Genomic DNA, 27,675 nt, shown 5'->3' with positions numbered 1-27,675 from the left:
GTGTGTGGGTTACGTGAAAATAGTACATCCTTTTATATCTGCAGATTTTTGTATCCACAGGGGTCTTGGGATAATAATCACCCACAGACACCAGGTGACGACTATATAACTCTATTCACCAAACATAAAGAGCCTTTGAATTTTTTGTTACAACAATTGTAGAGGTGTGACTTATAGGAAGAAATGAAGGAAGAAGGAGGGGTGAGAGCAAAGGGAAAAACAGATTAAAATTAACGGAAAGAAAAGGTACATTCATAATCATAAAGGATTTAGCCTTTATTTCAAGAAGTAAAATACCTGGTATTGACTTGGAATACGCAAAAGACAAGGTGACTGTATTCACTAGAAGAACCCTCCACCTCTGTAAGATTCATATTTAAACTGCGAAAGAAACGGGACTGGGTAATCGAGAGATTACCTGCACTTCCGGCTGGAGTTGCTTTTCCCATAGGAGCTAGAACTAACAATGTTGCTTTTCGCACTTCTCCATAAGTGGTAGAAAGAATGTGACCTTATTCTGGTGCCAACAGGGGGTGGCAGGAAATATACAATTTGTACACTCCTGCTATGGCACTTCCCATTTTCAGAATCTCAGATACTACTACCGCTACCAACAACATTCACTGAGCAGATGCCATGAGCTGGGCACAGCTGTAAATGTTTTATGTGCACAATTTTAACTTTGTAAATGCTCTCGACAACTCCATAAGGTGGGTGTTAGTATCATTTCCATTTAAAAGTAGGAAACTCAGACCTTACTTCGGAGACATGTTATTAAAAGAATTCAAAGAGTACAAATATATATATGAAGAAAAACAATCCATCTTCCATCCTCCTGGGTAATGGCTGTTAACTGTACAACCTGATACAACTATCCCTACAGCAATGTATTTTAGACAATTACTAAAATTAATTCCTAGAGAACTTTTCCTTAAAATTATATTTAAGTGGCCGGGCACGGTGGCTCACGCCTGTAATCCCAGCACTTGTGGGAGACCAAGGTGGGCAGATCACTTGAGGTCAGGAGTTTGAGACCAGCTTGCCCAACATGGGGAAACCCCATCTCTACTAAAAATACAAAAATTATCTGGGTGTGGTGGTGCACACCTACAGTCCCAGCTACTTGGGAGGCTGAGGCAGGAGAATCGCTTGAACCTGTGAGGCAGAGGTTGCAGTGAGCTGAGATCACACCACTGTACTCCAGCCTGGGCCACAGAGCAAGACTGTCTCAAAAAAAAAAATTATATTTAGAAAGGCAAAAGGAAAATAATTATGGCAAGTTGATGGTAATTTAGTCTGAACCTTAACCATTTTTTGGGCTGAAAAAGTTGTCAGCCTAGAAAAACGGGGAATGAAGGCAAATACAGTAAGTCCTCACTTAATGCCATGGATAGATTCTTGGAAACTGCAACTCTAAGAGAAATGACATCTAGCAGGTCTTTGAATAATGTTCTTTTGTTCAACATCATTTCCTTATAACGGCAGTCCCCAACCTTTCTGGCACCAGGGACCGGTTTCCTGGAAGACAATCTTTCCATGGGTGGGGCAGGGGCAAGGTGGGCTGGTTTCGGGCTGAAACTGTTCCACCTCAGACCATGAGGCATTAGATTCTCATAAGGACTGTGCAGCCTAGATCCCTCCCATGCACAGTTCACAGCAGGGTTTGCACTCCTATAAGAATCTAATGCCACTGCAGATCTGGCAGGAGGCAGAGCTCAGGTGGGAAGGTGGCTGCTCGCTCACTCGCCTACTGCTCACCTCCTGCTGTGGGGCCCAGTTCCTAACCACAGACCACTGGTCTGTGACCCAGCGACCACTGCCTTATAACATGGATGAGAAAAAACAATTGGATTCATCATACATCACTTTGTTTAAAGTTCAGTTTCCAATAACTTATCAACATCAAATGATGACTTGTTATAGTATTTCTGTTGAAAGATGACTTTCACAGATTTTATTTTTATTTATTTATTTATTTTAGTTTTTAGCAATGGGGTCGCACACTGTCACCCAGACTGCAGTGCAGTGGTGCATTCATAGCTCACTGCAGCCTTGAACTCCTGGGCTCAAGTGATCCTCCTACCTCAGACTCCTGAGTAGCTGGGACTACAGGCATGTGCTACTGTGCCCAGCCAACTTAAATACTTTTAAAAAATGAACAAAACATAGGAACCTAAAGTTTCAACAATAGAACTCACAATAAATTCCAGAGTGTCAACATAACGGAAATTTTACATAGGCATTAGAAGTTTTATTTACAATTAATTGTTGGCAAATTCTTAACAAATATTCATAACATCAAGTAGAAAAAACAAATGACAATCATCTAAATAATAATCTCAAGAATATTTTTTGAATAAAGGAGCTATACAAATTATATGTATGTGCATACATGAAAAGAAAATGAGGCATTTAATAGTAAAATATTTCCAAATGCAATACCAGTAGTACCGTTTTCTTCTTTACAGAAGTGATAATCATTTTAGAAAAATTGGAAAATATACTAAATATAATCCTAAAAAGATATACAGAGAAAATTAAGTGTTCAAATATACGTTTTACTATTATCTTTTAGCTAATGGAGAAAAGAGAAGAGTTAACTTAGAACTGTAAGAACTGGCTGGGTGCAGTGGCTCATGCCTGTAATCCCAGCTCCCAGCACTTTGGGAAGCCGAGGTGGGCGGATCACCTGAGGTCAGGAGTTCGAGACAAGCCTGGCTAACATGGTCCAACCCCATCTCTACTAAAAATACAAAAATTAGCCGGGTGTGGTGGCGGGCACCTGTAGTCCCAGCTACTCCGGAGGCTGAGGCGTGAACCTGGGAGGCGGAGCTTGCAGTGAGCCGAGATTGTGCCACTGCACTCCAGCCTGGGCGACAGAGCAAGACTCTGTATTCAAAAAAAAGAGCAGTAAGAACTGACTTTTTCTTAAGGTAGAATGAATTTAGATGATTTACATTTTAGTAATACACAATGCCATTCACTGTTTAATAAATATTCATGAATACAAAATGGTTTGATGCTGCTACTGCATACCTGACATTGCTGACCAAAGAAGAGAGAAAATACTGATATTCGTCAGAAACATCCTTTGACCGTATAGGAAAAAATGTGTTATCTTCAGTAACCTCCAAAGCCACACGCTTTCCTATTTTTGATGATTTATATAGCCGAAAGTTTCTATTTCTTGTATAAACTCCTACATCAAAAATTAATAAAACAATATGAAAGCATGTTTTCTGTGATTAGTTTTATAGTCAGCAAATAATTCAATTTTTATATAGCATTAATAAAAGAAATAAGTATTTTCTACATGTAGCTGTAAACAAAATAAAATGAAAGCACTATATAAATTAAAACAAACTGCAGTCAGCATGGAGGAATGCCACATTCTGAAACAGCAAACTCAATTATTCTGCTGCAATTCTGCAACTGAAACAAATGGAAAAGCTGGGCGCAGGTATTGGAAAGTTTGAGACAACCAGAGAGCTTCTAAGACAGTGAGGTTGTGCCGTGCCAAATCCCAGAGAAAAGGGAAGGACCAAAATCAAACAAATATCTAGAATAAATCTAACAACATATGGATAAGATTTCTATTCAGTAAATTATAAAACATTATAGAGAAAAATTAGAGAATCCCTAAGTAAATAGATGGGCCTACCATGTGCATAGATTGGAAGACTCAGTATTGTAAAAATGTCAACGCTCCCCAAGTTGGTCTGTAGAGTCGAGGCAATCCAAATAAAAATTCTAGCAGGATTTGTTTGTGTAAACTGGCAAACTGACTCTAAAATTTAAACAGAAGTGCAAAAGCTCAAGAATAACCAAGAAATTTCAAAGAACAAATTTGGAGGAATTGTTTCTCCTAGATATAAAGACTTACAACAAAACCATATTAGACAGTGTGGTGCCTATCTAATATATAAAACTATATTAGACAGGAATAGATCAACAGAACAATGAAGAACAGGGTCCAGAAACAGACCAAAATATACACAGCCACTGATTTATGGCAAAGGTGGCACTGCTGAGCAGTAGGTAAAGGACAGTCATTTCAACAAACAGTGCTGAGCCAACCGGATATTCACAAAAGAAAACATGAATCTTGACTGTTCCTCACTCAATAAGCAAATCATTTCCAAGTGGACTGTAAATCTAAACATAAAAGCCACACCAGGTGCAGTGGCTTGTGCCTGTAATCCCAGCATTATGGGAGGCCATGACAGGAGGATCGCTTGAGGCCTGGGCAACATAGCAGACCCTGTCTCTACAAAAAATAAACAAATAAAAAAATTGTGTTGCTCTATGATACTTAGAGAGAGAGAGAGAAAGAGACAGAGAGGGGGACAGTGAAAGGAAAGGAAAGGGGCAGGGGAGGGGCGGAAGGGAAGGGGGAAGGAAAGGGGGAAGGAAAGGAAAGGGGAAAGGAAAGTGAAGGGGGAAGGGAAGGGGGGAAGAGAAAGGGGTAGGGAAGGGGCAAGGGAAGGGAAAAGGAAAGGAAAGGGAAGGGGAAATGAAAGGGAAGAGGGAAGGGAAGGGGGAAGGGAAGGGGAAAGGGGAAGGGGAAGGGAAGGGGAAGGGAAGAGTAGGGGGTAGGGAAGGGGGAAGGGAAGGGGAAACGAAAGGGAAGGGGAAAGGGAAGGGAAGGGGTAAGGGAAATGCGAAGGGGGAAGGGGGAAGGGAAATGCGAAGGGGGAAGGGAAGGGGGAAGAGAAGGCGGAAGGGGGAAGGGAAGGGGGAAGAGGGAAGGGAAAGGGGAAGGAAAGAGAAGGGAAGGGAAGAGGAAGTGAAGGGAGAAGGGAAGGGAGAAGGGAAGGGAAGGGAGAAGGGAAGGGAAGGGAGAAGGAAAGGGAAGGGGGACGGGAAAGGAAGAAGGAAAGGGAAGGGGGAAGGGAAAGGAGGAGGGAAGGGAAAGGAGGAGGGAAAGGAAGGGAAGGGAGGGAAGAAATTGATTTAAAAATGTGGTCGTATGCACTTGTAGTTCTAGCTACTGCTGAGGCTGAGGCAGGAGGATTGCTTGAGCCCAGGAGTTCAAGGCTGCAGGATCGTACCACTGCACTTCAGCCTGGGCAACAGAATGAGACCTTGTCTCTAAAAAACAATGAATTAAACATAAACATAAAAGGCAAAACAATAAGCTTTTAGAAGATAAAGAAGAAAAGCAAAAGAATACCTTCATGGCTTTGGGATAGGCCAAGTTTTTTTAACAGGATGCAAGAAACACTGACCACAGAGGAAAACACTGATAAAATCAGACTACTACTACTATTTAATGACTTATGTTCCTCAAAGACATGACTAAGGGTGCAAAGACAACCACAAACATACACTACAGTTTACCCCTGAATAACAAGGGTTTCAGCTAAATAGCACCACTTACATGTGATTTTTTTTTTCTTTCTTCTTTCTTTTTTTTTGATACTGAGTCTCGCTCTGTTGCCCAGGTTGGAGTGCAGTGGTACGAACTTAGTTCACTGCACCCTCTGCCTCCCAGGTTCAAGTGATTCTCATGTATCAGCCTCCCGAGTAGCAGGAATTACAGGCATGCACCACCACGCCTGGCTAATTTTTGTATTTTTAGTAGAGATGGGGTTTCACCATGTTGGTCAGGCTGGTCTTGAACTCCTGACCTCAAGCAATCTACCTGCCTCGGCCTCCTAAAGTGTTGGGATTACAGGCGTGAGCCAAATTTTTTTCAATAAGTATATTGGAAACTTTTGGGGGGACTTACAACAATTTGAGAAAACTCACAGATGAACCGTATAGCCTAAAAAATTAGAAAACGTTAGAAAATAATTAAAAATAATTAGAAAAAGTTAAGTGTTCATGAATGCATAAAATATATGTAGATGGCTAGTCTAAGTTATCATTTACTGCCATAAAATGTACATAAGTCTGTTATAAAAAGTTAAAATTTATCCAAACATATGCATACCCTTGCAGACTGTACATGATGCCATTCACAGTTGGGAAAAATCTAAACAAATGTAAAGATAGAGTATTAAATTATAACTGTGTAAGATTAACCGTAGTACATACTACACTACCACAATAATTTCTTAGCCGCCTCCTCTTGCTATTGCAATGAGCTCAGGTATCTGCCTACAACACGGCTTGATGCCAGTCCTCTCCATCTGAGCAGGTCATTACACCAATCAATTGCGTTTCACAGTCAAAAGTGATCCTTGGCCGGGCGCGGTGGCTCATGCCTGTAATTCTAGCACTTTGGGAGGCCGAGACGGGTGGATCACGAGGTCAGGAAATCAAGACCATCCTGGCCAACATGGTGAAACCCCGTCTCTACTAAAAATAACACAAAAAATTAGCCGGGCAAGGTGGCGGGCGCCTGTAGTCCCAGCTACTCAGGAGGCTGAGGCAGGAGAATGGCGGGAACCCGGGAGGCGGAGCTTGCAGTGAGCCGAGATCATGCCACTGCACTCCAGCCTGGGCCACAGAGCGAGACTCCGTCTCAAAAAAACAAAAAGTGATCTTTGTAGTTCTCACATATTTTTCATCGTGTTTAGTGCAATACTGTAAACCTCGAGTAACACCATGGGACCCATATGAAGTGCCACTCATGATGCTGGAGGTGCTCCCAGACAGAAATATCATGACCTTACAAGAAAAAGCTGAATCGCTTGACATGTACATAGACTGAGGTCTCAGTTGCTGTTGTCGCCATTTCAGATGAACGATTCATCATGTAAACAGATGACCTAAACTTATAGTATCGATAAATACAGTACAGTATTGTAAATACAGTCCCTCTTTCTTATGCTTTTAGCAACATTTTCTTTTCTTTAGCTTACTTCACTGTAAGAATCCAGTATACAATACATACACAAAACATGGTGAATCAACTGTTTATCAATGAGGCTTCCGGTCAAGAGTAGGCTATCAGTAATGAAGTTTTTGGGAAGTCAAAAGTTATATATGGATTTTGATCTGCACAGAGAAGTCGGTTCCCCTAAGCCCTGCATTGTTGAAGAGTCAACTGTATGTGATTCCAATTACACAGTAAAAATACAGGCAAAACTAACCCACAGAGTTAGAGGACAGAATAGTTGTTACCCCTGGGACAGAGGGAGGGGTCCGGACTGGAAGGGGGATGAAGTTGGGGGTCCTGGTCATCTATTTCTTGTCTTGGGTAGTGTGGTGACAAGGGGTGTTCATTCTGTAATCAATTATATATTTTTCTGTATAAATGTTATACTTCAACAAAAAAGTTTCTTAACAAGATTTCAGCATACACTATGAAATCTCTGAACTTTCCAAGGATGGTTTAGGAAACGACTTCCCCATCCTCTCTGGATATGTGAGTAAATCCAGGCGTATATATCAAGAGGACCAGGGAGATTTTCTTGCTAGTCCAGTAGCCTGACTTCCAAGGTTAGGTGTGCTATGACCTGGGGTACTGTGTTATACTGGGGTAGAAGTAGAGACAGGTACTGGCCACTGCTGCTCTCCCTGGATCAACTTCCTGTTATGCACTCTGCCTCACTGACTGCAGGCTAGTCCCGCCCAGAGACGACATCCTGCTCATAAAGTAAAACCTGTCAGGCTTGGAAGAAGGTGCCTCTGCCTGTGTGACTGCTCGACCTCACACTCCTCTGTCTTTCCAAGTTCTGGTGCTCGATTGCCAGGGGTGCTAGAAAAACATGAAATCTAGCAGGAACACGTCCCTAATCTCGGTACACTGTTGGCCTGGGAATCTGACCTATACCTTAAACCTACCTTCCCTCAGCCTTTACACACTGAAGCTCTCCGAGGTGTTCAAAACCAACAGCAAAAATGTTGCTGTCTGGCAGGTACAATGGCTCACACCTGTAATCCCAGCACTTTGGGAGGCTGAGGCAGACGGATCATGAGGTCAGTAGTTTCAGACCAGCTTGGCCAACATGGTGAAACCCCGTCTGTACTAAAAATACAAAAATTAGCCGGGCGTGGTGGTACGCACCTGTAATCCCAGCTACTCAGGAGGCTGAGGGAGGCAAATCATTTGAACCCGGGAGGCGGAGCTTGCAGTGAGCCGAGATCGCGCCACTGCACTCCAGCCTGGCGACAGAGCAAGACTCCGTCTTAAAAAAAAAAAGAAAGAAAGAAAGAAAAAGAAGAAACCTGCTGCTGTCATGGCTTTTGAAATCACAAGCTAGAGCCTCAGTATAAAAATGAAGTGCAGTTCACCAAATGGGAGCTGTTGTGTTAGGGTCTTGATTGGCCTGTTGTTGAACTATGCTCAAGTCCTGTCAGCCCAGGGCTTCTGACATCCTCAGGCTCTGAGACCAAGGCCTAGCAAAGCCACACTGGGTTGAGAAATCACTGGTTTCAACACAGCACGAAAGCTGATGAAATGGGCCCTGCCACAACCACTGAGATCTTCGGTGAGGAAAGCATCCAGGCTCACTGCGCCACATGAGTACTGCTTTTACACTGGGTCTGTTTTTTAAATGTCTGTACTCTGACTTAACCTCTCAGCAGTCCTGGAGGAAGCTGGTCCAACTGTTCCTGTAAAACTCCCTCAACAGGAATCCTCTGGACACGCAGAGCAGAAGGCAGCCACAGCCATCCTCTGCTGGAGCTCAGGCCGGTCTGGACCCCTCTAAGATCTCTGGAGAAAAACCTCACAGATTCCCAGCACCTGAACTCGCTGCTTGCATCCTGCTGGCGACTTGGGCAGTGGAGGAAGCGAGAATCCCAAGCACAGTGACGAGTGGGCACCAACCTGTTACTCACGAAAGCACCAGGGCCGTCTGATAGAGATAGCTGTCAATCTTACTTACCAAGATCCACAAAAAGATGCTTCTCTCCCACGTTATTCTTCACAACTACAAACGAAAGGTCAGGACTGCTTTGCTCAGCTGACCCCAGCCTCTCCAGTTTCTCTGAATTCAATGTCCAGCTTTCCCCTGTAGCCTTCTCTGTGAAAGAAAATTCTTGTCTTGCAGGTGCTTCCAAAAAATGGGGAAATCCATGGCCTGTTGTCTCTGAAGCGCTATTATCATCTTCACTGCCAAGCAAGTCAAGAGCAGGCTGCAAAATTTTTCTCAAAAAATTACCTAAGGAAAAAAGCTGTTATGATTCACCCGATTCTTCTTTTCCACACACCATATCTTAAGGTCTAGCCATGAATCTACAGATGACAATTTTTTTTTTTTTTTTTAAGATGGAGTCTCGCTCTGTCGCCCAGGCTGGAGTGCAGTGGCCGGATCTCAGCTCGCTGCAAGCTCCGCCTCCCGGGTTCACGCCATTCTCCTGCCTCAGCCTCCCGAGTAGCTGGGACTACAGGTGCCGCCACCTCGCCTGGCTAGTTTTTTGTATTTTTAGTAGAGACGGGGTTTCACTGTGTTAGCCAGGATGGTCTCGATCTCCTGACCTCGTGATCCGCCTGTCTCGGCCTCCCAAAGTGCTGGGATTACAGGCTTGAGCCACCGCGCCTGGCCCACACATGACAATTTTATACAGAAAACCATTTTTTGATTTCTGGTTTCAAAACCAAGTTGCTATAAATTGTTACACACCAGTCCTGTGACTTACTTCCTTTTATGAAATCGTTTACCTTTTCAAGTCCATTGACTTGGGAGCCTGGTGTCAGATGTAAACAAATCATCTTAGAAGGGAAAGTTCATTTGAGAAGATGTGTCAGTGCTGCCGGTAGGGGCCTGAGCCTAAGAGGCTGTCATCCAGAAAACACTACTTATTAACACATACTGGGACATTCAATGATTAAAGAATGAAGGGCCTCGTGCCCTTAAGGGATCATAAAAATAATAATAATGAAGAATGAAGGTTTATATAAGGAAACTACTGCTCAGCTAACAGACAGAAGCACTGAGGAAATCTCAGGGAGTCAGGGTGCTGGCAAATTTCTCAAGAGCTTATTTTCTCTCCTTTACCTGCCACGACACGCCCTACAAACCCTGGCTTTCACAGTCGTCAGCCCCCAGGCTGCTGCTCCTACCTCTGCCTCAAACTGGGCACAAAATGGACTACGGCCTCGGAGCTAACATCCACAACAAAAGCAATTCGATACATTTACTGTACTTCGACATTTATTCTAAAAACTCTGAGGAACAGTAGTCCTATCTGTACCATGAAAAGTTGGTAAGAAAATCCAGAACTTCTTTGAACTCTCACATTTTACACCATGAAATCAAATAATTTGGCTATTAAGTTGCTTCATGTATACCAATACTCAAGAAATGCAATACTGTAAGAAAAAGTTAATTTTAATCTGTAGACCTGTTATTGTTTAGATTCATTCTTCACTTTATTTACCAGAAAGGCTTGGGTCCTTACATTATAACAAATGCATGCTCTAAATTCAAAATTTTCTTTCTTCACATTAGATTTTATTACTTGCCTACTCAGCCAGCTGTGGTGGCTCATGCCTATAATCCCAGCATTTTGGGAGGCTGAGGCAGGCGGATCACTTGAGATCACTTGAGACCAGCCTGGCCAACATGGTGAAACCCCGTCTCTACTAAAAATATAAAAATAAGCTGGACGTGGTGCTGGGCACCTGTAATCCCAGCTACTTGGAGGCTGAGGCAAGAGAACTGCTTGAACCTAGGAGGCGGAGGTTGCAGTGAGTCAAGATCATGCCACTGCACTCCAGCCTAGGTGACAGAGTGAGACTCTGTCTCACAAAAAAACAAAAACAAAACAACAAAAAAAAATTACTTCCCTACTCAAAGAAACAAATCCAATTTCTTACAAAGCACTAAATGTCAAAATCGAAACAAAAGCATTCGGTCTCACAATGATATGCTGGTACGGGATGGATTCCTTCTGGAATGAGGGAGAGAAAGTAAACACCAAGTGGAAAGAAATCACAACACATCAAAGGAAAACAAAGCAATCTAACTCCAAACTGATAAAGCTAATTTTCCTGAAAACTTAACATTGCAGTTACTTGACCCCACACAATAAGAGAAGAGAGTGCACAGTTGCAGAAACGGAGGCAATGGCAGTGCTGGGGAGGCCACAGGCCTTGGAACCCTGGCATGGAGCAACCATGGCCAGGACCACAACATGAGGACTGTCACCAGCATCAATGCTAACACATTGGCCCCAGCAAACCACACTGCTTTCTACTTCCAGGATCTTATTGCCTCCAACCCTCATGAGGACAGGAACTATCTTATTTGCTGGAAATAACTCAAAAGACTAGTCGGTCAGAAATTTGAGGTATGACAGCAAACTGGCAGAAGAGTATTTTTAGGCAGATCAAGAGCTAGGATCTCTTATATTGAACTGAATTCTCTTCTCCGAAAGGCTGACAACAGCAACTAGAAATGTCATCCAAAGATACACTAAGGGAAGAAAAAAGGAAAAATTCTGAATCACTTCATATTCTCTGCACCTCTGACTCTGGCAGCTCCTAATTCTAGGGCAAAGGGGCTGAGGTAACAGCCCAGTTACCAGGCCTGATCACATCTCTCCAGCCACATTAGACCATTCACTGTCCCCCATTATTAGCCACACACTCTTATCTCCATAGCTTTGCTTATGCTGTTCTGACTGTAAAGCCTTTCTTACCTTTGACTATACAATGAAATCTGACTGAAAGCCCAGATGAATGCCATCTGCTTTCAGAAGATACCTGTAGCAAAAACTGCTGGTACCTCACAAATTTCTATTCTCTCCTTCTTCCTGAGCAAGAGATTCTCAGCTTTCGGCCTGTGGCTAGTAGTCATAGAGCAGACGGTGACCAGTAAACAGCAAGCAAAGAAATAGCCTGTTTGGTGCTCTGCCTCACACCCTGACAGCAGTCGCTGCTCACTATTCATGCATTCATTCGGAAGGGATTTATTCAGATACGACTGAGCAAGAAGGCCACACACTGCAGAAAGGCAGCAAGCACGGGGGCTGGAGTCAGAGACAGCTCAGTTTCTGTTTTGGCTTTGCCATCTGCCAGCTCTGTGACTTTGGTCAAATCTAAACCTTAACATTCCCCAGCTGCTTAACAGGAATAACAATAGCACCTACATTTTGGAGTTGCTATAAGCAGTAAACAAGAAAATGAAATTAAGAAATTAACACAATGCCTGGCACATGTAACTGCTTAAAAGCCTTGGTTGTGCAGCCTTAGGACAAGTCCCTAAAGGTATTTATTAATATCCTCTGGATGAATGCACGAACAGTAAGGAGGACCAGGTGAACAGACCACGTCGTGTCAGACAGCCGCATCAGCAAGTGCAAAGGCCCAAGCACTACAGAAAATGTGGCCCGTGATAGGAGCTGAATGAAAAGGACAGGGTGGCGGGAGATGAGGCTGCCAACTTGTATTTATTATTGCTGTTGTTATTCTTATATTAATAATATTAGTAATATTATTGATAATGATATTTTTATTATGGGCTAAGCTCTGGAAATACAAAAGTAAGAAACAGTCCCTGCCCTAGAGAAACATTAAGTAGAATAGAGGAGATGACAAAGAAAACAGGAAATGACCATAGGAAGTGGTAAATGCTTTGACACAGTAACTCTGGACATTCTGTGCAACCCAGAGGAACACTAAACTAAGTAAGGCTTAGGGTTTCAGATGTGACAGAAACAGCTTCTCACACGGTTTGATGGTGACAGAGTCCTAACAGGCCAGGGGCTCATCCCTGTAATCCCAGCACTTTGGGAGGCTGAGGCGGGCAGACCACAAGGTCAGGGGATCAAGACCATCCTGGCTAACATGGTGAAACTCCGTCTCTACTAAAAATACAAAAAATTAGCTGAGCGTGGTGGCATATGCCTGTGGTCCCAGCTACTCGGGAGGCTGAGGCAGGAGAATCACTTGAACCCAGGAGGCAGAGGTTGCACTGAACCAAGAACATGCCACTGTACTCCAGCCTGGGTGACAGAGCGAGACTCCATCTCAAAAAAAAAAGTCTCACTTTCACTGTTCTCCAAGCCTCTAAGTCCATTCTTTGGGTTTGGATGGGTGAGTGTGTTTCTCACAGCATTAGGGAGAGAGACCGAGAAGGAACGTCCAGCTGAGCTAACAGGAAACAGGCAGGTGATGAGAGCCTTGTGAAAACAGCATGCTGGGTTTCTGTGGCCACCTTCCCCTAAGCCAGAATTAAGGTTCTTGACTTTCATGCCAGTGCTTTAGTGACTATGTCCACACCTTTTATTGTAGGTGGCTGTGAAACTCTAAGACACTAGTAGCTCTGAACCGAATTACCTGTTACCTGAGCTTCAGTCAATCATCTGCTGTTTGGACCCTTGCCCTACCCCTGCTTTGATAAGCTCTCAGGATTTGGCTTCTGTTCAGACCTCCATTATGGAGTTCCCATTCTACCTGTGTTTCTCCTTTGGACTGACTTAATGTTTAACACCTGGGCCTATATCTCTAAATGCCCAGGCCTGAGATAAATAATCTAGTTTCACTTTCAGACTTGTACCTCTAGAATTATCCCAACCCTGAAGCTCTGCCTGGAACAATAAACAAGCCATCTTTGATACGACCTGGGACCAAGTCCCAAAGCAAGGCCGAAGCAAACGTCAGAAATCCAGAAGCAACATTGCAGATAAGGCTTGAAATGGAAAGGCCTCTCATGAACTTTCCAGGAAACTGAAATAAATGCTGTTGGAGCAGAAACCACTATCTAGACATGGATAGCCATCCCAGTATCTATGATTAGAGACGCAAATGCCAAAGAAGTCCTGAATAGGCTGATGTGTCTAGAACAGAAAGCAGGTCTAAAGCTAAAGGAACATCTTGAAAACATGAAGAAACACATTGCCTTTTTTTTTTTTTTTTTTTTTTTTTTTTGAGACAGGGTCTCACTCTGTTGCCTAGGCTGGAGTGCAGTGGTGTGATCTTGGCTCACTGCAACCTCCGCCTCCCGGGTTCAAGCAATCCTTGTGCCTCAGCATCCCGAGTAGCTGGGACTACAGGCATACACCACCATGCCCGGCTAATTAGTAGAGACAGGGTTTCGCCAGCTTGGCCAGGCTGGTCTCAAACTCCTAGTCTCAAGTGATGCACCCACCTTGGCCTCCCAAAGTGCTGGAATTGCAGGCGTGAGCCACTGCACTCAGCCCACATCACATTTTTTAGGATAAGTTAATGACCATAAAAGTTGATATGTATGCACAAAATTTTAAGAGGAACAAGAACATATGAGTTTTGAATACAACTCCATGATTTTTAAAAAGCAGTATACTTACCAACATGAATATTATCTTTAAATGCCACATCATGGAGCTGAAATATTAAATGCCGGCTGAATTTCTCATCAGTGCTAGAATCCAAGTTCAAAACATCTTCAGCTGAGCAATTAACACCATATAACTCTCGAAGCACTTTACACACATACTAAAAACACAAGTAAAATGCAAATAATTTATTTTTTTTGTCTTAAAATTTTTCTATGAGCAATAAGCATCTCTTTAAATATAATCTATGAGTTAAAAAGTCATTAATTTATGATCAGGCACAGTGGCTCATGCCTGTAATCCCAGCACTTTGGGAGGCCAAGGCGGGCAGATTATTTGAAGTCAGAAGTTTGAGACCAGCCTAGCCAACATGGTAAAACCCAGTCTCTGCGAAAAACACAAAAATTAGCCAGGCGTGGTGGTGGGTGTCTGTAAATCCCAGCTACTCAGGAGGCTGAGGCAGGAAGATCACTTGAACCCAGGAGGCGGAGGTTGCAGTCAGCCAAGATGGTGCCACTGCACTCCAGTCTGGGTGACAGAGAGAGACTCTGTCTCAAAAAAAAAAAAGTCATTAATTTATTTTGTAATGGTTTTAATTACCAGAAAGTGTCTAATTCATCCTGAGCCTGAATGCAGCTCTAAGAACACAGCCTCTGAGACTACATGGCACTGAGCATGAAGGCCATGCACCGTAGAAAGGCCGCAAGCACGGGGCTGGAGTCAGAGACAGCTCAGTGTCAGTTTGGGCTTTGCCACCTGCCAGCTCTATGACTTTGGTCAAATCTAAACCTTAACATTTCCCAGCTGCTAAACAGGAATAACAATAGCAGCTACCTTTTGGAGTTACTGTAAGGAACAAACAAGAAAATGAAATTTTTAGCACAGTGCCTGGCACATGTAACTGCTTAAAAGTTTTGGTTGTGCAGCCTTAGGACAAGTCCCTAAAGCTTCAATCTTCTCATTTGCAAAATGAAGCTACTAAGAACTACCATGCAATATTATCTTGACATGAGCAAAAATGTTTATGAACTGCCGTCACTTTGGATACCTAAAAGTTAGGCAACAAATTGTATTTTTAATAATGTTTGGGCATTCTTATAACACCACACTCCCCTCATGCTCTCTGGCTTTACTCTTCTGTAAATTCTCACTTTCTCAGAAAGGGCTTCCTTGATTTCCCTCTCTACATCAAATTCCCCCTATATACTCTTTCTCTCTTTATAGACTTACACAGCTACAATTTTAGGTTGATTTATGTGATTAGTTTGACATGTTTTATCTATATTACAGAGGCTCTTCCTCCATATTTGTTCTCTCCCTCTGTAGAAACAGAATCCCGATTTTTAGCTAGATTGGAGGCCGTCCAGAACAAAGACTACATTTCCCAGGCTTCTCTACAGCAGGGTGTGGCCGCTAAGTCAGCCAATGGGATGTGAGAAGGAAAGTATGCCATTTCTAAGTGATCCTCTAACAGGCAAAGGGCATGCCCTCCCCTCTCCATTTGTACTGACTAGAATGCAGACACAGTGGTATGTGCCATCTTGGATAATGGAAGAAGGCAACATCTTAGGGACAGCAAAGCAACAAGCCTAGTCCCTAACAGTACGGAGCCACATTAGATATTACTTGGGGGAGAAACAGGTTTCTGTCTTGTTTAAGCCACTTTAATTTTGGGTCTTTATTATGGCAGCTAAATCTATCCTAATTTATTATCCTCCATTAGACTACAAAGTGTATGCCATCAGAAATTATGTCTCTTTGACTTACCACTTGATAATCCCAGTGCCTAGGCACAGTGCCTGACACTTAGTAGAGACTAAAAACTGATGAATGAAGTTGACTTCTGTACTTTCAGAGCCACAGAGAATAAATTCAGTGACACTTTAGGTAGGACAAGTAATCATATACTCCTAAATTCTCTTTCCCAAGATTAACTTTAATTAAAACTTTAAGTTACTTAAATAATTAAATTATAAAATCCAGAAGTTAAACTTATATGATTGGATAATGTTGCCCTGAAACATGGTCCTAATAAAATACATTAGCACCAGAATTCATTCTAACTGGGGAGAAGTGGCTTATTGAAATGTGCCAGTTTAGCTACTGAACCAAAGGGTATTTTATATTATCACTAATTATTATTAACCATCTGCTAAATTAACATAATAGCTAATCTAATTATGCCTCCTCACAGTAAGACTCAAAGGAAAAAGTACTTACTGGATTATAAACTTATTGCATACAAAGTAACCAATAAATGAAATTAATTTCAATGCAATCATTATAAAAAGCATTATATTAAGTAATCCAATGAGAACAGTTCTATCAACACGGTAAACATGTTAAATAAAACTGCTGTATAATTTTGAACTTAGATTTATACAGTTTCTTCCAACAGTTTTGCTGATGCAAAAGATTAGCTGCTCAAGACTCATTTGGAAAAAGTGGTATAAAGAATAAGGAGAAAAAAATTCTAAACATCTACATAGTCTTTGCCATACCAGTGTTTACTAATAGTGTTACAAATGAAATTTGCTCCAGTGTTCATTAGAAATATTTCTAGCTTCTAATGCAATGTGGTACTTCTTTGTTAATATGTAATGTTAAGTGGCAGTGAAAATCTCTGAATCGAGGTTCCTTATAGCCCACGGAGAAACTACACAAGAAATCTTACTTTAGACTTTAGAAGAAAGTCAATATTTATGAATTATTAAAAACATAATTAGGCCAGGCACCATGGCTCACGCCTATAATCCCAGCACTTTGGGAGGACGAGATGGGTATATCACTTGAGGCCAGGAGTGTAAGACCAGCCTGGCCAACATGGCAAAACCCTGTCTCTACTAAAAATACAAAAATTAGCCAGGTATGGTGACACACACCTGTAATTCCAGCTACTTGGGAGGCTGAGGCAGGAGAATTGCTTGAACCTGGGAGGCAGAGATTGCAGTGAGCTGAGATTATACCACTGCACCCCAGCCTGGGTGACAGAGAGAGACTCTGTCTCAAAAATAATAATAATAATGATAATAATAATTAGGTTAAAAATTAAACAGAATTTACCAGCTGTAATGAAATAAGCATCTAAATTTATTTTTAAGGGTTCAATGGCTATTTTAAGAAAAACATAATTTGGGGGTTTTTTGGGGGGAGGCGGGGGAATTTATATATATTTATTCTGCTTCAAAGCCAGGATAAAGCTAATATTCTGTATATTTTTTAAATAGCATTCACATACATTTTCAAAAAGATTTAAAATCAAGCAAGTAAAGGTCTAACAGAGAATACTAGCAGATACTCTTTATCAAAAACATTTTAATTTGGATATATTTTAAAAGTTATAAAATGGGTAATCTATAACATTATTACTCAGTTAACATTTAAAAGAAAAACAGCTAGTCAATAAGTGTCAGTACCTACACTTAGGCTGAAGAATAGTCAGTACAATTTTAACACAACTTCCTGTGATACATCTGAAAATTTTTTTGAAATAATCCTAATAGAACTTAGCTGCACAAGTCCATGCTATTCCTTTTATTAGTAACTTCTTGGTTGACACAGCTAAATCAAAAATAAAGAGCTACAATATTTTTCTCTTAGTTAAAAACAGTGATAACTATATTTATACACAAGGTTTTACCAATACTGGTTGTAGGGCCTTGAATAGGAATTCGTTTAGTCTGGGCCTTAATTTCCTCATTTCGAAAGGGACAAGATAAGATGATTTCCAAAATTCCTGCAAGCTCCAAAAATCTGATACTGTTTGTAGTCAGTGTTCTTGAGGTTCATCTCAGTACCCAATTTTTACAGTAAAAATTATTTTGCCTGGCTTTTACCAAAGTCAGCTATTTGTAATGGAATTCAGAGAATTAATATATAATTTTAATATATAGAAAACTTCCAAACTGACATCTTTTTCAAAGCATTTTTTTTTACCAGACAGTAAAATCGCAAACTATATGAACATAAATTGAACTTTCCTTCCTTTTCAGTTTACTCATAGAAGTAATATTAAAAAATCAAAGTCAAAAGGAACAGTAGCAAGAAAAAGAAGAGATACAGAACTTACATATTATGTAGGTTGAATTCACTGAATGAATAAGCCAATGAAGAGCTGAATAGATAGAAATAAGGAAAACTTGAGTCGGCCATTTACCTCGATGAGTAATGCAACCATCTTCTTCCCATCAGCTCCTGGGTTGGCAGGTTTGTTAAATTCCAAATCAAAATAAAGCTTGCACACAGCATTTTCAGGAATAACTTCATAGCAGTGTAAGAGATTTTTTCTAAATTGAATAATTCAAGATTGTTAAATTGATATCTTATACCTTTATTAATTGATTGACTGAGACTGAATCAGCTCTGTTGCCCAGGCTGGAGTGCAGTGGTGTTAGCTCACTGCAACCTCCTCCTCCTGGGTTCAAGCGATTATCCTACCTCAGCCTCCCGAGTAGCTGGGACTACAGGCACATGCCACCACACTTGATTAATTTTTGCATTTTTAGTAGAAACAGGGTTTACGCCATGTTGGCCAGACTGATCTTGAACTCCTGGCTTCAGGTGATCCACCTGCCTCAGCCTCCCAAAGTGCTGGGATTACAGGTGTGAGCCACTATGCCCAGCCTCTATCTTATTCCTTTTAAATCGTGGCAGTTTATCTTACATTGCAAATACTGTGTTAACTGTGCTTTCACTACATACAAGTATGAAATAAGAACATGATAAAGTGAACTGTTCACCATAGGTTTATGGCTCATCGTATCAAGGGTTTCCATCAAGCAAAATGCAACAATTATATCCTGTAACATTATTTAACTGGAAAATACAGTCAATCTTACAGTGCTATTTATTTACAGATGAGTTTGATATTGTGTAATACCTCTATATTTGTTTTTAGTGTCACCATGAAACAAATTTTCTTTGAAAAAAAAATGTTCTTTTCAGGATGCCATATTCCTCGGATTCCATTAATTTTCCATGAGAATTTTTAAATTCTGTATTTTCATTGGAAGATAATATTTTAAAAATTGGTTAAAAAATTCTGAATCACCTGACGGATAAGCTCTCAAGGCTCATGTTTGCAGTTACATTCTTTCTGGCATTAAGAGGAATGATTTTGACATGGGTTAAATAGGGAGAGATGCTGACTTAATTTGCAAATGATAATTTGGACTAAAGTTCAGATGGCATCCTATATAAATTAAGGACATGTAGTAATTTGAAGAGGCAAAAGTTATGTGAAAATTGTATCATCAGGTGGCACAGGTAGTGGAGGAACTCAACACACACATACACATACACCCATACACATCCTGGAGCAGTCAGTACCATATTTACATTGCAAGATGAGACAGTTTCAGCAAAACATCTGTCACGTTATCTTAATGATTTTCATTCAACTCTAACTGGTGTTGCACGTATATAAACATAAATAAATCCAGTTTCATATTTGAAGCTACTTAGCAACTTTCGAACAAAAGTATTCTAAATCAATATAGGGCATACATAACAATTTACTCTCCTTTTCCATACATTACACAAGTCTGAGAAATACCTGAATACAGCTGGGCACGGTGGCTCACACCTGTAATCCCAGCACTTTGGGAGGCTGAGGCAGGCAGATCATCTGAGGTCAGGAGTTCGAGACAGCCTGACCAATATAAAGAAACCCTGTCTCTACTAAAAATACAAAAATTAGCCAAGCATGGTGGCAGGCACCTGTAATCCCAGCTACTTGGGAGGCTGAGACAGGAGAATCACTCGAACTCAGGAGGCAGACGTTGCAGTGAGCCGAGATCATGCCATTGCACTCCAGCCTGGGCAACAAGAGTGAAACTCCATCTCAAAAATATTTAAAAAATAAAAAAAAAGAAAGAAAAAAAGAGAAATACTTGAATAGATCACTCAGTTAAAATAAAGCTAATAAGCCAGGTGCAGCAGCTCACACCTGTAATCCCAACACTTTGGGGGGCCGAGGTGGGTGGATTACCTGAGGTCAGGAGTTAGAGACCAGCCTGGTCGACATGGTGAAACCCTATCTCTAAAAACATAAAAATGAGCCGGACATGGTGGCAGACGCCTGTAATCCCAGCAACTCGGGAGGCAGAGGCTGCAGTGAGCCAAATCATGGCACTGCACTGCAGTCTGGGCAACAAGAGTGAAATTCTGTCTTCAGAAAATAAAAAATAAAGCTAGTAACAATTTAAAATAGTAATAATAAAGTCAAGATAAAGCAGGTATTTCTTTATTACTAGGTAAATAACATAAATATTCCTTTGTGATTAATAGTATAATTTAATACCTGTTTGCAAAAGAGAGATTTCAAAACTCCCTTTGACTACACACATATATTCGTGTACGTGCATGACTATTTTCTCCCAGCACCTGGTGAGATACTCAAGCATTGCTATGACAAGAAAACTCCAGATTTCAATTCTGAGAGTAAAGGAGCAACTAATAGTGTGGTCACAAACTGTGGAGGCCAATTCAGCCTGAATTTATTTCACCAAAATTCCTAGGCAAAGGAAATGGAACTCTAGCTTAATGTGTGGTTCTGCTGCATGCTACCTACCTGGATTTATAGTAAAACCAAAATTCAGCATAGGTTGTCACAAGGTAAATACGTTGTCCATCTCCTACTTTGTATTCCAAAGCAAATACGTGAACGTCCTAAATAAAATCAAAAAAGATTAGAAAAATTCACAAAATGCAAACCTAAATTCAACTGTAGCTATTGAATGTTCATAAAGAATTTTTCATTCAAGTTTTCAGAAACTGTAATTTGAACATTTGTATTATTAAATACAAGACAAATAGTCACTAGGTTTATGCCATTCAAAATCTAATTATACCTATTTTTTAATCATTCATATAAAAGGTGAAAACAATTAGAATATGCAGACTGAAAAGAAAAAAGGAGAGAAACCACTCTTAAAAATATTACTCATTTGATTTCCTATGATAGTTTTATGAAATTAAACTTATCTTTTAATGATTTGGGCTAAAATTAATTAGTAAATTCCCTAGTACATATAAAAATGTATGTAGGAGACTTTTTTTTTGTTGTTTTTTTGAAACAAGAGTCTTACTCTGTCACCCAGGCTGGAGTGCAGTGGCACAATCTTGACTCACTGCAACCTCTGCCTCCCAGGTTCAAGCAATTCTCCTGCCTCAGCCTCCCAAGGAGCTGGGATTACAGGCGCCCACCACCATGCCTGATTAATTTTTTGTATTTTTAGTAGAGATAAGGGTTCACCATGCTGGCCAGGCTGGCCTCGAACTCCTGACCTCAAAGTGATCTGCCTGCCTTAGCCTCCTAAAGTGCTAGGATTATGGGCGTGAGCCATCACACCCAGCCGAAACCATTTTTTTAAAGGTTAATTACTGTGATAGTGGTTTAAATGTAATTGTTCATGCCTCCTGCCATAAAGTTTCTTCTAATAGAGCAATACATCCACAAGTTCTTTTGTTTCCTCTTAGCTAAAGGTAGCTGGTGAGCACATTTTTCTTTTCATGAGTGAAAAAATCACAGGACTCAGTTACTTAACCCTAACAAAAATCTTTTTGAAATAAATTTTACAGACTGGTGATTAGCAAGTCCAACAAGCATACCCCATCTATATCTTTTTAAAATTCAAGTTCAGATGAATCTGTCAGTATTTTAATTGCTGCTGCTTGAATTAAGTTTACCCAAAATGACTAAGAAAGGTATTTCTTAAACCATTCTCATGAGATTTGAGTAAGCATATCCTGACTAGAGAAAAGAGGTCCTTCTAAAACTTCCAGCACTTGGAGCTTTTAGACAGCAACAGTGATCAGACTCACAGTACATTTCTGCTATCATATATGCATCTTATCTTTTCTTTCACATTTCTTTATATTCCCCACAGTGCCCAAGAAAAAAAGAACGTAAAATACACATCTGTTGCTTGATTTAGTGATTTTTGTTTTTGAGCACCATGTTCTTTGAAAGGCTGACACTCCTTTCTCCCACTTGCTTAATGTGTTGAAAATAACATGGTTCCCCGCCCTCTAAGCATAAAGCTTCATTTAAATGTCATTATAATTTTTAAAATCTAATGGGCACTGGACGTGTCACTCTTTTTCATTACTAATATAAATTAAATGGTAAATGATTCACAGGGATATTTTTCCTAAATCACATGCCATTAAGATTCCCATTAAAGGCCGGGCGCGGTGGCTCAAGCCTGTAATCTCAGCACTTTGGGAGGCCGAGACGGGCGGATCACGAGGTCAGGAGATCGAGACCATCTTGGCTAACACGGTGAAACCCCGTCTCTACTAAAAAATACAAAAAAAAAAAAACTAGCCGGGCGAGGTGGCGGGCGCCTGTAGTCCCAGCTACTCCGGAGGCTGAGGCAGGAGAATGGCGTAAACCCGGGAGGCGGAGCTTGCAGTGAGCTGAGATCCGGCCACTGCACTCCAGCCTGGGCGACAGAGCGAGACTCCGTCTCAAAAAAAAAAAAAAAAAAAAAAAAAAAAAGATTCCCATTAAATTCTCTTGGTAGAATACATGGCCTGAAATGAAGACAAATAATAGATTAAAAAAAAAACAAAAACTGAAATTATAAAGAAGAAGAAGAAGAAACAAGAGGAGGAAGTGGAAGAGGAGGACAAAGAAGAGGAGGAGGAAATTACTTCTTTACAGCTTTTAACAAAATTAAAAGCTTGAGCTTGTCGATGAAATAGTCTCCAAATGGAGGGTGGTTCCTCTGGCTTGGACAGTCTTGGTCTATACACTGAGGACAATGGTTTCCTCTCATAATGAGATGCTCGTTCTTCAATTTGCTTCAGTTTTTCTTCCCATTTTCTGTTCATTGGTTCAGAAGTATGGAGAGAATAAATCCTATCCCATGTAATATTTCTATCAATTACTACTAAAACAAACAACAAACAAAAAGGCCATTAATTTCTTTATTTAGAATATATTTTGTTTGATAAAGTTTCAAAACTCACTTCCTGACACTTATTTCCTTGTTTATTCTTTGCATGAAGTTTTACCACAGAACAAGAGCAAGGATGGCTATCAGAAATTCTTAGATTCTGGTTCTTCCTCTAACAGTATTATGACCTTGGACAGGTTAATGAAGCTCCCTGAATCTTATTTAATCAACTGAAAAATAGGAATCAATATTATCTTGAGTACTTTATATACTTACCTTGAAGATAAAGGTCATAAGACATAAGCAAATGATCTCTAAATTACAAAGTCTCATGTAAATATATGTGTTTTTTGTATCATTATGGTTTTTACTATACCCATTTTATTGTGTCACATGCTATGACCTTGTCCACCATTCTTGTGCTATTATTCCTCAGGGTAGAATTCATTTCTAGATACCAATGTACAGCTCTTAGTTCCCTTTTCCTCTGTTTCTGTCCATGTCTCCTCTTCTCTCTCAACACAACTTTTAGTTGGGAATATGAATGGGAATTACAATATTGGCTAGTTTTGGATGTCTATAGTAATGGATGATTTTTCTTTCTATATAATACTTCCATGTCAACCATACCAGAGTAAGGGTGCCAGGCAATAATTTTCCAATTTAGGATTATAATTCATTTACAAAAGAAAAAGAATAGGTTTTTAGAAGGAGAGTGGGAAAACTTTCACTCTAGATTAAAAACAGCCAAATCAGCCACAAACTCCTTGCCACAAACTCCTTGTACCTAAACTCACTCTCATACTGACCCTCAGCTTGGCCATATGACTTGTTTTGGGCCAACATCACATTGACAAAAGTGAAGCAAGCAGAGGTTTAACGAGTGCCTTTGCAGCAGACTTGGTTATCCTAAAATCCTGCCCTGAGATTGCCATGCCATAACTCTAGCCTCATAGAGGATGAAAGTCCACATGGAAAAGAACCAAGGAATTGCAGCCAACAGCCAGCATAAGCAGTCAGATACGTGAGTTGGGCCATTCCAGACATCCAGCCATCATCTGAATTCAATGCATTAGTAAGCCTGAGTCCCACAGAGACCTACCAAACTGCCCAGCCAACCCACAGAGCTGTAAGAAAAAATATATTTGGTTGTTTCGTCTTTTTTAAGCCAGTAAGTTTGGGGCTGGCTTTGACATAGAAACAGGTAATTAATAGAGTTCCTCTCTTCATTAATATCATCTTTGCCATAATTTACCTATGTGGAAAATAGATATATTAGGGCTTAGGTGAAATAATATGTACTAAATCATTTAACAGAACACGTTTGTGTTTATTGAGTTGATAAACATCGTCTTGAATTTTAGCAGAAAACTTTGTAGCAACACAAACTCATTGGCAAATGAGTATTTCCTGGAAGGAAAACCAGAATCTCCCTAAAAGATTAAGAGAGGGGGCCAGGCGCGGTGGCTCACGCCTATAATCCCAGCACTTTGGAGGCTGAGCCGGGTGGATCATCAGGTCAGGAGTTCGAGACCAGCCTCACCAAGATGGTGAAACTCCATCTCTACTAAAAATACAAAAATCAGCTGGGCGTGGTGGTAGGCACCTGTAATTCCAGCTACTTGGGAGGCTGAGGCAAGAGAATAGTTTGAACTGGGAGTGGAGGTGCCAGTGAGCCGAGATCGCACCACTGCACTCCAGCCTGGGTGACAGGGCAAGAATCCATCTCAAAAAAAAAAAAAAGATTAAGAGAGGGTAGGCCGGGCACGGTGGTTCATGCCTGTAATCCCAGCACTTTGGGAGGCAGAGGCGGGCGGATTACCCGAGGTCAGGAGTTCGAGACCAGCCTGACCAATATAAAGAAACACCGTCTCTACTAAAAATACAAAAATTAGCCAGGCGTAGTGGCAGGCTCCTGTAGTCCCAATACTTGGGAGGCTGAAACAGGAAAATTGCTTGAACCCAGGAGGCAGAGATTGCAGTGAGCTGAAATTATGACACTGCACTCTAGCCTGGGCAACAGAGCAAGACTCCATCTCAAAAGAAAAGAAAAGAAAAAAAAAGGGCAGGGGTAGAACATCATGACCTTGTTAGAAAAAAAAAAAGGCATATTATCCACAGATTTCAAATCTGACATCAATCATAACAGACCTAAGAAAGATTATTCTCTCAGAGTTCTACCTAATTCACATAAAAATTATAAACTAGGAAACAGAAATATAATTCTAAAGGTACTAACATAAATTTCATAACAGGTATGCTTAGGAAAAATATCAATTCAACTGGATTGAGGAGATGAAGCAATTTTTTAAAAAACTGCTTTGGCCGGGCACGGTGGCTCACGCCTGTAATCCCAGCACTTTGGGAGGCCAAGACAGGCAGATCACAAGGTCATGAGATCGAGACCATCCTGGCTAACACGTAAAACCCTGTCTCTCATAAAAATACAAAAAAAATTAGCCAGGCATGGTGGCGGATGCCTGTAGTCCCAGCTACTCAGGAAGCTGAGGCAGGGGAATGGTGTGAACCTGGGAGGTGGAGCTTGCAGTGAGCCAAGATAGTGCTACTGCACTCCAGCCTGGGTGACAGAGCAAGACTCTGTCTCAAAAAAAAAAAAAAAAAAAAAAAAAACTTCTTTAACTTGTAAATACAAAGTGATATTGCTCCTTATTGCTAGATTCTGAGTATTCAGTTACTTTGATCTGCTTCACATACAGTTAAAAATCTGCTACCCTTAGATAAACCTAATTGAGAAACTGACTTTCTATTATGAAATTTAACTTTTAACAAAGTCCATTGATTATTAGTGACGAAAATAAATACAGAATGTAATCACATCTGAATTTAGCTAGTATCTAACCGATAACTGACTACAAATGACTATGTGGATGTTCGTACTTAGTGACGCTGAAATTTTATCATGAAAAATTGTTTGATTTTGTAAAAATCTTAGTGGGACTGTAGCAGGATGAGCGGCAGACAAAACTCCTCAGACACCGAGTTAGAGAAGGAAGGGGTTTATTCGGCCAGGGACATCGGCAAGACTCCTGTCTTAAGAGCCAAGCTCCCCAAGTGAGCAATTCCTGTCCCTTTTAAGGGCTCACAACTCTAAGGGGGTGCGTGTGAGAGGGTCGTGATCGATTGAGCAAGCAGGGGGTACGTGACTGGGGGCTGCATGCGCAGGTAATTAGATCGGAACAAAACAGGACAGGGATTTTCATAGTGCTTTTCTATGCAATGTCTGTAATCTATAGAAAACAGAACCAATTAGGTCAGGGGTCGGTCTTTAACTACCAGGCCCAGGGCGTGGCGCCGGGCTGTCTGCCTGTGGATTTCATTTCTGCCTTTTAGTTTTTACTTCTTCTTTCTTAGGAGGCAGAAATTGGGCATAAGGCAATATGAGGGGTGGTCTCCTCCCTTAGGACCATGGGAGTATGCCATACATGAACATCATGAAGTCACAATGAAAAAACAGCTTAAGACTCACTGAACTGGGGAAACGATGAGCGTCAACAGAAGAAGAAAGAGAAGTTCAGTACATACCATGCCCCCTTCATGTCTGCGCAGTCTGAAAATTTTAACAGCTGGGGTGAGATCAGAAGACAATTGGGGCTCGGTCTAGTCCCAGCAGGAGGGTTGAATTACAAAAAGCCAAGGAAATGGAGAACAGGAAGGCATCTGGCATTCTGGTTTAGGACTATCACATTCCTCATCCCTCCCCTCTGGGGGAATATGTCACCATATTAGAAATGCTTTTAATTCCTGGTGGTGAAAGAGTGTTGTCTTTCTTTTACATAATTGTGTATCAAAGCTCCTTTCCACTCCGGGACTGTAACTATTTTTGGTAATAGTTTCCAAGTTCCAAAGGAAAACATTTATTGTATATTAAAAGATTGGGCTCTGCCAGGGCGGGCACGGTGGCTCACGCCTGTAATCCCAGCACTTTGGGAGGCCCAGGCGGGCGGATCACAAGGTCAGGAGTTCGAGACCAGCCTGGCCAACATGGTGAAACCCCATCTCTACTAAAAAAAAATAATAAAATAAAATTAAAGATTGGGCTCAGAGAGTTTCTATTATTTACTTCTTAGCATTGCACAGAATGTTTGTTTAACCATGTTTGATTATTTAAGCGTGGTTGATACCAATCTTTCAACCGAAGGTGGTTGAGCTAGAAAAAAGGCTATGTTAGTCCTTTTCAAGTAACTACAGTGGGAGAAGAGGCAGCGGGGATGGAAGGGGTGAGATGACGCTGACCTAAATAGCCCCAGCTTTCCCGTGTTTATGCCCAGACTTGCCCAGCTGTGACACTTGATGGCATGGATCCCAGGAGCAGCTGAAGGAGGGGGCACATGCTTCATATTTACTGGTTTCTGGGGGGACCTGAAGCCAGCCTGGTCATGGTTCTTCCTAACCTAGTTCTCTCAGTTTCCTTCTTTATCTTTATTCCTCCCTCCTTCCCTCCCTCCCTCCCTCCCTCCCTTCCTTTCCTTCTTTCCTTCCTTCCTTCCTCCCTCCCTTTTTTCTTTTCTTTTCTTTTTCTCTCATCACTGGTCAATTCCTATTCCGCAACTCCAACTTCTCCCTCTACCCTGAGATTAGATTCATCAGTATTTTGTGT

At 41.1% G+C, this 27,675-nt stretch overlaps 1 protein-coding gene across 12 annotated transcripts in view; it reads right to left on the bottom strand.

Annotated features, from left to right (window-relative positions):
* The window catches only part of PRIMPOL (primase and DNA directed polymerase), a 42,921-nt gene that overhangs the window by 12,309 nt on the left and 2,937 nt on the right, over nt 1–27,675 (bottom strand). For 4 of the 12 annotated variants that reach the window (XM_037994169.2, XM_037994198.2, XM_037994183.2 and 1 more), the window contains exons 3-9: nt 22,813–23,051; nt 20,726–20,823; nt 18,311–18,440; nt 14,167–14,314; nt 8,781–9,056; nt 3,662–3,787; nt 3,037–3,199 (exon numbers count right to left, since the gene is read on the bottom strand). In XM_037994169.2, coding sequence (XP_037850097.2) covers nt 3,037–3,199; nt 3,662–3,787; nt 8,781–9,056; nt 14,167–14,314; nt 18,311–18,440; nt 20,726–20,823; nt 22,813–22,992 — 1,121 coding nt within the window. In that variant the 5' untranslated portion in view covers nt 22,993–23,051. The remainder of the gene's footprint in view (nt 1–3,036; nt 3,200–3,661; nt 3,788–8,780; nt 9,057–14,166; nt 14,315–18,310; nt 18,441–20,725; nt 20,824–22,812; nt 23,052–27,675) is intronic. The other 8 variants (XM_037994188.2, XM_008000395.3, XM_037994179.2 and 5 more) reach the window with 5 other exon arrangements.

This window comes from Chlorocebus sabaeus, chromosome 7 (assembly GCF_047675955.1).
Source record: "Chlorocebus sabaeus isolate Y175 chromosome 7, mChlSab1.0.hap1, whole genome shotgun sequence".
In the NCBI taxonomy this organism is placed as follows: Eukaryota; Metazoa; Chordata; class Mammalia; order Primates; family Cercopithecidae; genus Chlorocebus; species Chlorocebus sabaeus.
Note: the sequence above shows the minus strand (reverse complement) of the source record. Positions and strands in the feature narration are given on the sequence as shown.